The sequence below is a fragment of the Xiphophorus maculatus genome, chromosome 23 (assembly GCF_002775205.1).
Source record: "Xiphophorus maculatus strain JP 163 A chromosome 23, X_maculatus-5.0-male, whole genome shotgun sequence".
Taxonomy (NCBI): domain Eukaryota; kingdom Metazoa; phylum Chordata; class Actinopteri; order Cyprinodontiformes; family Poeciliidae; genus Xiphophorus; species Xiphophorus maculatus.
The window spans coordinates 60,757-74,955 of record NC_036465.1 but is presented as its reverse complement, the minus strand read 5'-3'; the positions used below and the strand labels follow the sequence as shown (position 1 = coordinate 74,955).

Sequence of the window (14,199 nt, the reverse complement as noted above, 5' to 3'; positions counted from 1 at the left end):
ACTGAGAGGTGTGTGTGTGTGTGTGTGTGTGTGTTGGAGGTGAAATAAAACAAATTGCTGCAGCTGCTGCAGACAGAACAATCCGGCTGCAGCGCTCAGCTGCACTTCAGGACCCCCAGAGAACATCCGGGTTGTGATGTCACATCCTGTGAAACCCAGCGCCCCGAGGCCGTGACGCTCTGATAACCGAGCAGGACGACGGGCCGGTTCTTCCAGAACCGGGCCTTGTTCTGCAGCAGAACTTCTTTCCCTCCAAATGAAACGGCGTCATGTCTGCAGGAACCATCAGATTAGCGGTTAGAAATGATTTCCTTTGCTGCAGATGTTCTCAAATCTGCGCTGAATCTCAGTTAGCAGAACTTTCATGGTTCTGATCGATCCAACAGAATTCTTGGGATGACGAGGCCTTGAATTATTGATCAGCTGCATGAATTTCCTGGCATTTAAATCAGATTTTCTTGCTCCATCTGACAATAATTCCAGTTAGGAGCTTTAATGAATCATTAGAAGCGGCTGGAGCTGCAGCAACGGATCGATGCAGCGGCAGAACCTCACACGGTTCAAACTACAACTTCTCCCATCGCTGGAGGTCCGGTCCAGATGCATGCACTGCTAGCATCAGCTGTTAGCCACACGGACTGCTAGCATCAGCTGTTAGCCACACGGACTGCTAGCATCAGCTGTTAGCCACACGGACTGCTAGCATCAGTTGTTAGCCACATGGACTGCTAGCATCAGCTGTTAGCCACACGGACTGCTAGCATCAGTTGTTAGCCACACGGACTGCTAGCATCAGCTGTTAGCCACACGGACTGCTAGCATCAGCTGTTAGCCACACGGACTGCTAGCATCAGCTGTTAGCCACACGGACTGCTAGCATCAGCTGTGAGCCACACGGAGGGCTAGCATCAGCTGTTAGCCACACGGAGTGCTAGCATCAGCTGTTAGCCACACGGACTGCTAGCATCAGCTGTTAGCCACACGGACTGCTAGCATCAGCTGTTAGCCACACGGACTGCTAGCATCAGCTGTGAGCCACACGGAGGGCTAGCATCAGCTGTTAGCCACACGGAGTGCTAGCATCAGCTGGTCCAGCAGACGCAGACAGACATCAAACTTGGCTGCTAACGGTTTGAGTTCCAGGAAGGGAAGGAAAGGGAGAGATAGAGGGAGGAAAGGAGAGAGAGAGGAAGAGAGAGAGGAAGAGAGGAAAAGAGAGAGAGAGAGAGACTCCATCACAGCGCTGACAGTCCAGAAACATTTCAGAATAAGAAAAAAACTATAATGTATAAACAGATGAATTTGTGTTTTAAATTCCCTACAGTGAAGCCGTTCTCAAAATCTTTTACCGGTACCGGTACCAGACCCCAGTGTGTAACAAATCCCATCAGAACCAGCAGATTCGAACTTATTCTTAGCTCTAAGACTGATGAGACGGTAACCATTCATATGTACTAATACAGATTCATTGAAACGTGGAAACAGGCGCAGTTCACTTGAAGTAATTACTAACAGCAAACTTCACTCAACACCAACTTTCTGCAACCGTTTCCTAGTTGAACATTTTAATATTTTAGCTACAACTTCCCAGACAGTATCTAGTGACGATGTGTCTGTTCATTTGAAGTAATTTAAATGCTATTAATAGCTGTTTCCCAACTGTTCTGTTTTCCCCCTTACTTTTAAGGTTTTCTATTTAATTCACAGTTATTATTATTATTATTATTATTATTACAAACAGTGGCGCAAAAGGTGGCTATGCACTGTATTCAACGCCTAGGGGCGCTGCTCTAGAGGGGAATTTTTTTTTCTAGTCAGCATTTTATGACTTAACAGCTGTTTATGTTTGAAATGATGATAACAGAGGAACAGCACTGATTAGGCCCCTCCCCCCTCCTGCCAGCTGCTCTCAGCTCCCATACAGGCAGCTTGGGCAGCAGCTGTATAGCTAAGCTAATAAGGCTATTGAGGTTTTAGTTTTGATTGTGATTAATTGTTTTTTTTGTTTTTGTTAGTTTTTTTTTGTGTTTGCATGTTTCAGAGTTCACATCAGACACCTGTTAGCTCCTGTTAGCCACTGGAAAATTAGCTTTGGAGACAGCAAGGTCAACTGCAGATAAATACATAAAAAATAATAACAATAAAAACACACCACAACATCCATGTAGCACGCTGTACAATATACGCCACCACAGTTTGTTTAGGTCTAGTGAACATCTAGACGTCTTTGTGTTACATTTAATCGCCGAGTATCTAGGAGCAGAAAGCAGGACGATGACGGTCAGATCGGATCGCTTTAGCCTTCCTCTTTACTCTGGCTCTGTAGCGCTAACGCTCTTATCAATTACTACCATATAATGCAGATTGTTCTCTGCTTATTTTTCAGGGTTAGACCCTCAAACCAACAACGTAAAGAAAAGGTTAAAACTGACTCAATAAAACGAGTCAAATATTTTTTATTAAAACAATGTCAACATTAAAACTCCTTAATTTCTGGTAAAATGCACGTGCTGCTGAGTCGTAGCACAGACCGCATCTGCGTTGACCTCAAAGGTCAAGCGGTTATTGATAATTGTTCCAAGATATTTATAATGTTGAACAATCTGAATAAAACGGATGCATAAAGCGGATCCTTTCTAAAATCAATTGACATCGTTTGGTTTTAGAGACGTTAATGTCCAGAAACCACCGACCAAACTGTCCAATAAAACCCTTCACCAGTACTTGGTGCCAGGGGCCCTGTATAGGGGCCCCTTGAAATTAGGACCCTTGACCAACAGGGGGCCCACCGCAGATTATTTTTTTCATAGAAATTAAAAAAAATGGGGCCCTGTCAATTACAAAATTAATCAATTTTTTGTCATGGGGCCCAAGATTCCTGGTGGTTCCCATGCTTGGTGCTGTTCCAGATGTTGTTGCAGGACAGCAGAGCTCATGCAGGCGCCGCAGGGCGACGGGTCACCTGTAGACTCACCTGGCCGCCGGTTCTTACCTGCACATGATCTCGTGGGTGAGCAGGACGCGACACATCTCTGGGTTCTTGTCCTGACCTTCGTACAGGATCGGCTGCAGAGACACAAGTGGGAGACGCAGGTCACTTCTGACATGGAGAACATTTCTCTAACACTCTGCCGTTTCATTCAAACCAGTTTAATCTGGGAATAAACCAGTTCACTGGAACAAAGAAGAATCCCGACTCAGCAGCTGAGCAGATTCCAGCAGGGTTTAGATTTCCCTGCTGTAAAGATCACTACATGATTGCATCACTTCCTCACTTCCTGGAAGTGATGATCGCATCACTTCCTCAACCTGAGAGTCTTTCCCCTTTCGGACTCTTCCCCTTTCGGACTCATCCCCTTTAGGACTCGTCCCCTTTAGGTTCTGGACCGGCTCGCTGGAATCATCAATGGACTGAAGTTGTAAACGTTTTGCTCTGGAGCCACATGCAGCTTGGTGCTTTGCTCAGGGGCTGAAATCAAACCTACAACCTTCTGGTCACAAGATGGCTGCTCTACCCACAGAACCAGAACCAGGATTCTTATCAGCTGATCAGGACGGACCTCCGCCCCTCCCTCATTCTTCCCAGAATTCCCTGTCAGAGCTCAGATTGTGAACCTGTGTGTGTTTTAGCACAATGACTGTTCTGACAAACTGCCAGCAAGCCACTCCCCTCTGCTGCAGCTTTCTTCTCTGCTGGAGTGATGAGAACCAGGTGGATTCAATCTCCTACCAATCAGAGTGTAGGTCCTTAAGGGGTGACTGAGCTGTCACTCCTGGTTTTGAAGTGACACAGCATGACAGCAAACAATCCTGGTAGCACGTAAATTGAAACTGTGCAAAAGTTTCTAAAAAACTGTGAAGGACAGCCGGTAAGCTTACAATACTGTTGCTCATAAACATGGACTTGGATTGATTGTTTGAGAGTTAATATTGAAAAGAAAAAGAAAAAAAAAGACAATACACTTGGTGTTTATTGGTTGAAGTAGAAAGTGAAAAAAATGTTGGTTAGGATGTTTGACTATGAAATTAAATGTTGTTAAATATGCTAATTTATTTATTGGCATTGAATTTTATTATAAAACATTTGCTATTTATTATACTTTAGGATTAAATGGTTTGAAGGGGTGGAAATTTATCTTGTTAATTTCAGATTGTAATAGATGCGTTTCTGTTTGTTTTGAGGTTTTTCACCTATGTGGTTGGACCACAAAAATTGTGAAAAATAAAGAGGGACTAACCAAAATGAAGACTCCATGAGTGAAATCCAGTTATGTTCCACAGTAGAGACTGTCCTCTTCAAGTGGGGATTAAACAGTAAATTAAACCTAACAGAACTTGACAATGACTGTAAATGTTCTCCACTAAGATCCTGAGTGTGTGTTCTCCTGCTCTGACCTCCCACTACCTCATCCACTGTTATGTTGGAAACAAACCTCATACACACACACACACCCCTGGGGGACGATACTTTTAGCATAACGACTAGTTGAGCGTTATTGATCCTGCTCTGTTGCTCTGGACCAGAGCAGATGGCATGCGGCCGCATCAGGAGCTGCGTTGGTGGAAACAGCTGGACGCTCCTTAGCTGCTTCATCGTAACGTCTGACGCTGGCGGCGCTGATAGTTAGCCTCTCAGAAGCTATGCTAGTCTAAAATAGCATCTCAAGACTAAACATGTAGTTGCTAAGGCTAATGTCAGCATTTACATTCATCACTAAAAGATATGATGGACAAGACAGTCCAGAACGTCTCACTGAGTTGGTGACCAATTCTGGACCTTGGAGGTTCTGATGGTCCATGTGAACCCGGACTCTGGGTCCAAGCTGCGCCGAGTGTCTTTAGAGAGTTTGGATCATTGATGTCATGTTTAGTATTTCACATCTCTGCTTTATTTTATGGTTAGTGAAAAAATCTGAGTTTTCTGCCAGTAAGGACAAAATTTGAGGAACGTCGACCAATGGGGAGTCTTGTAAAGGTCTGGCTTCGACCAATGGGGAGTCGTCTCCAGGAGGTGAAGTTGGGAGCAAAGTGTGTGTTTGTCACTGTGAGGTGTGTGTCAGGATTCTTGTCTCCAGCGTGTCGTCACTGTGCCACTTTAGTGATTATTGATCGGCTGGAGCGGCTCGGTTCATCGATCCGTGACATGCAGACAGAGCCGAGCCGGTGGTGTTGGGGTGTGTGTTGGTTTTGTTGGTGTGTGTGTGGGTTTTGTTGGGGTGGGTGTTAGTTTTTATGGTGTGGGTGTTGGTTTTGATGGTGTGCGTGTTGGTTTTGTTGGTGTGCGTGTTGGTTTTGTTGGTGTGCGTGTTGGTTTTGTTGGTGTGCGTGTTGGTTTTGATGGTGTGCGTGTTGGTTTTGATGGTGTGCGTGTTGGTTTTGTTTGGTTTTGATGGTGTGCGTGTTGGTTTTGTTTGGTTTTGTTGGTGTGCGTGTTGGTTTTGTTGGTGTGCGTGTTGGTTTTGATGGTGTGCGTGTAGGTTTTGTTGGTGTGGGTGTTGGTTTTGTTGGTGTGGGTGTTGGTTTTGTTGGTGTGGGTGTTGGTTTTGTTGGTGTGGGTGCTGGTTTTGATGGTGTGTGTGTTGGTTTTGTTGGTGTGCGTGTTGGTTTTGTTTGGTTTTGATGGTGTGCGTGTTGGTTTTGTTGGTGTGCGTGTTGGTTTTGTTGGTGTGTGTTCTGGTTTTGTTGGTGTGGGTGTTGGTTTTGATGGTGTGCGTGTTGGTTTTGATGGTGTGCGTGTTGGTTTTGTTGGTGTGCGTGTTGGTTTTGTTGGTGTGTGTTCTGGTTTTGTTGGTGTGCGTGTTGGTTTTGATGGTGTGCGTGTTGGTTTTGTTGGTGTGGGTACTGGTTTTGTTGGTGTGGGTGTTGGTTTTGATGGTGTGCGTGTTGGTTTTGATGGTGTGCGTGTTGGTTTTGTTGGTGTGCGTGTTGGTTTTGTTGGTGTGTGTTCTGGTTTTGTTGGTGTGGGTGCTGGTTTTGATGGTGTGGATGTTGGTTTTGTTGGGGTGTGTGTTGGTTTTGTTGGTGTGAGTGTTGGTGTTGTTGGGGTTTTGTTGGTTCCTGTCCCCACGGCAAATCAGCCAATCGACAGCTGACTTGAAGTGGCGCCACCCAATGGGACACTGCTCTTTGGTTCTGTTGGGCCTGATTAGAAAAATTGCGAGTTTAAACTTAGAAATTTAGTCCCTTCCTTGTTACCTAATTACTTTTTTATAAAGTTTTTTCACTTCTGTGTGAAATTGTGAGGATGTGGATTTCTGTGTGATTCTGGTTGTTTCAGTCCCTGTGTCTGCGTGTCTTGCTCTTCATTGATCCAGTTTGTCTCGTTCCATTGATTATCTCATGTATTTATAGTCATCTGTGTCGGATCCTTGTCGTGTCGTTGCCTTGTCAAGTTTTCCAGTGCTACCAGTGTTTGAATTTCTAGCTTCAGTTCTCACCTGTGCTGCCTGGACTTTTGTTCTCTTTGGTGATCTTCATTAAATCATCAAACTCAGTTGCTGCCTCTACCTTTCTGCTTTTGGGTCCACACCTCTGAAACTGCAAATCATGACAGAAATATTCTTTTCTACCAAAGTGGAGATTCTTGACCGAATGAAGAACCAGGACTAGTAAACCATGAACGCTTCAGAACCAGTTCCTGTTAAAGTCAGCCTTTATGTTTCAACACAATATTTTCCATCTGGTAAGTTTGGAGGCAACATTAATAAATGGCAAACTATAGATATTACTACTAAAAGCACTTATTAATATGTAAATGTCACACTTGTAATATCTGTTTCTTTTATTTTAGTATACATTTATTTGTACTGATTTCTTTTATTTAAAACAAAAGTTGCAAAAAATGTTGTTGTTTCATTTTCACAAATCTGTCACGATGCGTCATTTGATCCGACCCAAAGGCAGAAATGGTCAATATGAATGATTCAATGAAAAATGATAAACATGAAGTTAAAAATCAGAGATCACAGGAAGCAGCAGGAGGCTAAATACTGGGAGACAGGCTGCAGCTGATTGGCCGACAGGAGAGAGAATGGCACAATGGGCGAGGGAGAGGAAACCCTAACCATTGGAAAACCTAACAAGACAAAAATATAAGCACAACATAAATCAGAAGCATAAACTGTAATAACTAAGAGCAGAAGGAGTTTGATCTGATCAAAATGATTTATCATTTATTCAAGATAATAAATGAACCAAACTACAAACCCAGGAAAAAACCAAAACCACCGAAGATCCTGACAGATTCAGGCGATCAAACAGCTTCAGTCACATTTTTATCAAAGGCTTTTTACTCCGACTGAGATTTCACTTTAGCTGAAAGAAAACGGTGGAAAGCAGCAGTTCATGAGGCGTTCAGGCTGCGCTCTCCGTGAAACACATTCACTGTCAGCAAGATGGTCCACAATGTGTGGGCTCTGAGCGGAGGCTGAAGCCTGACTGGATGAACACATGAAACGTCACAGACTCAGTTCAGGAAAACCTCAACAAAGTTTGTTTTTCTGGATTTTGTCCAGATGAATTGTGACGTTAATCACTAAAGCTTGTTTGGAAACGTTCATGTAGAGTTTGGTGTGAGGGTAACTGAGCCGTCGTTAAAGTCGCTGAAGCATAAAAACGAAGGAAGAGCAGCTGATGGAGGCTGGGAGGTCGGACTGACTGGAAACATTTTCCACTGGCAGTGAAGACGAGGAGGATGAGGAGGAGGAAGAGGAAAAGTCGTTCACAGTTTGAAACCCCACAAGGGGTTCTGAGTGAAAACGGGAAAAATGGGAAAACCTGCAGGACCGAGTTACACCGACTGGAAAGGAAAACGCATCAGAGCTGCAGGCAGGAACAAGAGAAACTAAAGAGGAAGAGGAGGACGAAGAGGCGGGATCGTTTTGAATCCTGATCTGAAACAAACCAAAACCTGAGCTAAAATATCCTCATCCAAACAAGACAGATATTTATATGTTTTTAGCTTAGTAGACATAAAATTACAGTTCAAATTTCAGTTAACCCAGTCAGGTCGTGATTCTGCAGCAACTGGATGACAATTGATTCTCTGCAGGTGAAGTGAGTTCAGGTGAAAACGCAGTAAAAGCTGCCAGGTGAGTCAGAATAAAACATTTCAGCAGCTGAACCAGAAAAACTTCCTGAAGCAAAAGATGAACAAACATTTAGTCAAAAACCAACATGAGAATCATCCTGAGGTTTGTTGGTTGGAGCTTAATGGCCAGGTGGGTTAGCCAGGTGTGTTAGCCAGGTGGGTTAGCCAGGTGGGTTAGCAAGCTGTTAGCAAGCTGTGTTAGCAAGCTGTTAGCCAGGTATGTTAGCCAGGTATGTTAGCCAGGTGGGTTAGCCAGGTGGGTTAGCAAGCTGTTAGCAAGCTGTGTTAGCAAGCTGTTAGCCAGGTGTGTCAGCAAGGTGTGTTAGCCAGGTATGTTAGCCAGGTGTGTTAGCCGGCCGTCTCACCTGCTTGGTCATGGAGTCGATGAGCCGGACGTAAAGATCCTGTTCGGTTCTGATTCCTGAAAACACAAAAAGCAAAAACAGAGAAAAATGAAACCAAACGCTCTGGGAGCCGACAGCATGAACACATGAACACATGAACACATGAATATGTGATGAATCCAGATGTCTTGCAACAAACTGAGTCCTGATAACATTTTGTAAAGAAATGTTGCAACAATCTGCCAGGGGCTGTGTTGCCCTGTTGTTGCCGTGTTTCCAGATTGTTGCTGCGTTGTTGGTGTGTTGCTGCGTTGTTGCTGTGTTGCTGCATTGTTGCTCTGTTGTTGCTGTGTTGCAGCGTTGTTGCTGTGTTGCTGCATTGTTGCTCTGTTGTTGCCGTGTTGTTGCTGTGTTGCAGCGTTGTTGCTCTGTTGTTGCTCTGTTGTTGCCGCGTTGTTGCTCTGTTGTTGCTGTGTTGCAGCGTTGTTGCCGTGTTGCTGCATTGCCGCATTGTTTTGGGGTTAGCATTAGCGATGCTGCAGAGCGTTTATCATTATTTCCCGGCGGTTGCCTCTCGCTGCCGCTCTGCCCCCCGTTGCCTCCACCGGATGGAGCAACCCTCGCTCTCAGACAAATTAAATATCAATCAGGACTGCTTGTGTTTTATTAGCGATGCTTCGGGGCGTAAATGTGACACAAACGCGACATGGGGCGGAGGAGGAAAATTGCCGGGAACACCTGTTAGCGGCGCGGCGCCTCTAATTGTACTGGAAGAAATGGATTTGCGCCGCCTCGTTGTTTGGGCCGTTTCTTCTTCTCTGCTTTCTAATTGACATGATTCACTCCTCGCTCTGCAGCCTAAATGGCGTCTATCCATCCCGGTTGCAGATGAGGTCAATTACCTCCGTACCACGCTAATCCGCCACTGCATATTAAGGGGATTTATTGGCCTGAGGAGGAAAACGCTCCTTTATGTCCCGCTTTATGCGGGTCTTCTGCGGGGGTCCGGACCCGGCCGGCGCGGGCCGAGCGGAGTGTATCCAATCAGCCCAGGAACCCCGCTACCACGCGATGGACGGACCGGTCCGCTCCGTCACACATTCCAGATGTCTGCAGCTCTGATAATGAGAAACTTTTTCCAGACTTTAAACTGCACAGCTGAGGTGACCTTTAATACGCATCTTAAATCATGTGAGTCGCTTTGCCTCACCTGGGAAAACGGCAATCGTTAACTCGACTTCACCAATCCATGCTGCAAATCTCAGCTGCTCAAAAAGGCTGAATTTGGGCTTAATGTGGTTCAGACAGAGGGTTCAGTTTGTTCAGCAGAAACCAAAGATAAAAACCCGTCTGAGGTTCTTTCAGCTGCCGCTCCAGGAATCTGCAGTCTGTAGAAGCCTGATGTCAGACGGAAACCAGGAGAACCAACCGCCGGTCTACAGAGGAACCGCCAGCATTCCCCAAACTGCTCTGATGATCTGATGGTGACTGGATCAGAACCAACCCATCAGAACTTTCCCGGTTTCCTTCTCTCTTCACCAGCTCAGAGAAAAGCCTTCAAACATTTTCACACCATGGAAGACCTTTGACCTCACAACAAAGCCAACTGGTTGTGGTTCTGGATGGGTTCATCCTGGTCCAGGGACTAAAGTGGCTGGAGAACATGCAGGGGGAATGTTCACCTGGACTGACGGGGTCAGAGTTTGACCCCCGCACCGAGGCCCAGTCCTCGACTCCGCCATCATGGGTTTGAGTCCTGGCCTGTTGACTTTTGCCGCAGGTTTTCCCCTCAACCCACCTTCCTGTCAATTCAGTGTCACAGAAAAACCATTAAAGCCAAAAATCCTTCCAAAACGTCCGAAACCTTTAACCTCCTGTGTGACGCTCAGGAGGAGCAAGGCAGACGTCACGGTCGGACAGTCGAGAAGAGGGGGGTTGTCCCGTCAGCAGGGGGCGCTGGATGGGGGGAAAAAGTTTGGACAATTCCAAGGGCCCCTGACTGACAGGGACCCCCCACAAAATAGTGTTTTTTTTTCATAGAAATTTGAAAAAATTGGGCCCTTGTATTACAAAATTAATTATATTGTGTTTTCTAAAATTTCTTCTAGCAGTAAAAATTAAATGTTCCCACTCCCAGACAAAAAACACACATCCATATTTCACCTGAACCCCCTGGATCTGCAGGAAATGGTTTGTTCCAAACAAGAACGACTTTAGCTGTTGCTATGGTGCTAAGAAAAATAATAGTCAGGTTTTCAAAAAGATATATATCTATATATATTTACATATTTGTTAAAACTGTCATTATGTTGTGACAGTTTGGCATGAGAGATAATCTGTGAAAAATCTATTTCCTCTTTCTTCTCCCAGTATTATCTAGAAACAACCAATCAGAGGCAGGAGGCGGGTTTTAGTGCTGTCAATCACAATCTCATGTGGTGCTGCTCATCCCTATGCTGCAGCTAGCATAGCCTGTTGTGAATGCTCAGTCTAGCTACCAGTGACAGCAGATAAACAGTATTTCTGTAATAACTTGTTTCTCCACCATTAGCACATTTAGCAGTGAGTGAATGAGGTTGATTGACAGTGCTAAGCCCCTCCTCCTGGTTCTAATTGGTTGTTTTGGTCGGAACGTTGCTTTACTTTAGCTAGCAATAGCAGCTCAAGTGGAGGAGATTGATAGTTTTCACAGATTATCTGATATGATGACAGCTTTAACAAATGAGGAGAAAACATATTTTTTAATTAAAGTTATAAACTGCAGCTTGAACAAAATGCAACAACATAGCATTTTTTGAGAAGTCTGTATTGTTTATGTATATTTTGCATGTTGCCTCTGACTGTTGCTGGTGGGGAGACATTTCAGTATCTAAAACTGATAGAACAAAATTAAGCAACATACTGCAAACTGTATGTGGACTGTTGGATGTAAAATTCATGAGAACTAAATATTGTGCTAGTTATCAGTGTTGGACCAAAGAAAGCAAGCCTTTAAAATTGTGACGCTTTTTATGGGTCAGATAAACTCAAGAAATTGTAACAGCAGCTGCGAGAAGGTCTCTGTTATCAGAGCGTTAGACTATAACCAAGGAGATGGCTGACACGATCAGAGCAAAAATATTAGGACTGTTGAAAGAACCGATTTCCTTCAGTTAAAGAATAATTCATTCTGTTTTAGTTTTTTAATCAGTATTTTAGCGTTACAATAAGCTGACCAGAAGTTGAACCTTCTGTTTGAAGAACAAATTATCTTTTGTTTTATTCCAATGTATAAAGGAATAAATGTATAATTACAGCTATGATGGTAGTTATAAGTAGTTCAGTGTTAATGACTGTGTTATTAAAGCTTTTGACACTAATAACACTTAATAACATCTTCATAACTGTTGATACTTGTTTCACTCTACTTGATGTAACAGGAATTAATGACTCTGTTATTAAAGCATTTGACAGTGTCATAAAACTTAATGAAATCTGTAACAAGTACAATGTTTAATAGAATAGAATAGAAGTACTTTATTCATCCCAGCAGGGAAATTACTTTGCAGTTACAGCATAGAGACAAGACACAATAACAAGGTCCGGGTGTTGAGTCTGGAGTTTGGCTGTGTCAGAGCTGATGACGTCACAGGCCACCGCTGCATCAGCTGATGGGGGAATGTAAACAGCGATCAAAATGGCGGACGTAAACTCCCTCGGTAAATAACACAGCACATTCCCACAGCCAGAAGTTCAATGTCCGGGCTACAATCTGTTCCTTCACGTTAACATGGCCGGGATTACACCACCTCTCACTCACATAAAGTGCAATCCCGCCGCCCCTCTTCTTCCGACTCTTGGAAAAGTCCCTGTCCCCCCGCACCAAGGAAAATCCAGGGACCTCCATGCTGTAGTCCGGAATAAGCGAGTGCAGCCAGGTCTCCATGAAGCAGAGATACTGCACTCCCAGTACTCCTTCTGGGTCCTGACCAGCGTCGTGAGTTCGTCTGTCCAATTTCCCAAAGACCTCACGTTCCCCACAATAATCGCCGGTACCGCTGGCCTGCGCCGTCTCCTCTTCTACCTCCGTTTAACTCCAGACCTGCAGCCCAGTCGTCTCCTCCGGGACCACAGGCCCGTCTCCGGGCAGCAGCAGAGGCCCACACAGCGCAATCAGCCGTTCACGCGAGCAAACAATGCCGCTACTCCGCTCGGCGAGGTTCTCCGCAACCAAGAGTATAAAAAGTAGCAGAAGAACGCGGAGAACATCGACAGAACCACATCCAGCCATTGTGGAAAGCCCAACTGATGATCCATGGGTTCTTCAAGCACGGATCCTTAATCGGTTACAGCAAATATACACAGACAAACACACACGACGGGAGCTGCATCTGCAGGCAGCCAGCTGCACCGGCGCCATCTTAAGGGAAAATATTAATCATACAATGGTAATAATCTCTTAGCTGTCACAGTTAAGACTAACAACATTTTAATTTTTGTCAACTGGAAACTGTTATGACATATTTATGACAAATGATGATTCTTGGTTAATGTTAAGTTTGTCATGAAGTGGTGGTGGGTGGTGAGGCAGACGGGGTGGAACCAGGTGGCAGTGATAAACGATGATATTTAATGATGAGAAATCCAACAAAGTCCAAAAAAAGCTTATTCATGTTTATGACGCTGTCATGTCACAACCCGTCAAAGTTTCACCAAAAACTTGGATTCAGTGCAACTAGAAGAGTTTTGTTGACATTCTGTCATTCCAGGAAATTATTCCTGCAGTGCTTCATGCATACAGTGAGTTTAAACACAAACTGACATCTTAAACAGAGTGGATTTCTACAGCAGAACCTGACCAGAACCATCATCCATGAAAACTTGACTTAGAGAAATTCAGTAAAATATGCAGGCCCAAAGAACCAGAACCAAATCTTGATTAAAACGATTCACTCGTGCTGGGAAATAATGTGGCTCCTAAATGCTTCTGATCAAACCCGCTGTCTGTTCCAACCGGACCTCGGCTGGTTCTGCTGGACTTACCGTTGCTGTAGAGCAGCTGGAGGCGGTAGTGGATCCCATTGTTGGTCTTTTCTCCGTTATATTCCTGCCAAACAGAAGCAGAAATCCTGCTGTAAACATGTCACACCAAGTCTGCACCATGTCAGGGTCTGGGTTCAGGGTCAAGGTAGGGGTCAGGGGTTACGGTCAGGGTTACCGATCAGATTAGTGACTCTGAGGAATCAGCTCTCCTGGAAACCATGTTCTCTGAGATTTGGGGAAGTTCATGTAATGGAGCCTGCAGGAATCCCTGCGATGGGAAAAACGTTATGTTTTCGACAACTGATGGGACGAGAATTTGGAATAATGAATTAACCGAGTTGATGTTCAGACTCCCTTCATGCAGCCTGGACCAGTTTCTGTCCCTCTGAGCTGGTGGAAGCTGGACTGAGGGCCCTGCACACGTTCATCAGATGAAGCAACACTGACAGAGTTGGAATATATTTGGATACTGCCGTACTTTCCCTGCCTTCCTGACCTTCTGCTCTCCTTCGTCACAACATTTATTCCCCATTTTATTTCTCTCCTCCGGCGTCAGAGCCTCACTGCTCGGCCGTGCGATGCCAAGCGTGGCTGTGAGCGTTGGCCCAGTCCCAGTGCGCAGGGCCGAGAGACTAGAGGTCAAAGCCGAGGTGAGCGAGTGGGCGGACAAAGTTGGTGCCAGCTGGCGGCAGATCAAAGAACAAACAGCTCCAACCTGCCTGGATGTTACAGTGACTCTGGTTT

General features: G+C 44.9%; 1 protein-coding gene across 3 annotated transcripts in view; it reads right to left on the bottom strand.

Annotated features, from left to right (window-relative positions):
* LOC102217216 (transcription factor COE3-like) overlaps positions 1-14,199 on the bottom strand; it is a 92,732-nt gene that overhangs the window by 57,876 nt on the left and 20,657 nt on the right. For all 3 annotated transcript variants that reach the window (XM_023329010.1, XM_023329009.1, XM_023329011.1), the window contains exons 3-5: positions 13,456-13,519; positions 8,455-8,510; positions 2,993-3,066 (exon numbers count right to left, since the gene is read on the bottom strand). In XM_023329010.1, the coding sequence (XP_023184778.1) occupies positions 2,993-3,066; positions 8,455-8,510; positions 13,456-13,519 (194 nt within the window). The remainder of the gene's footprint in view (positions 1-2,992; positions 3,067-8,454; positions 8,511-13,455; positions 13,520-14,199) is intronic.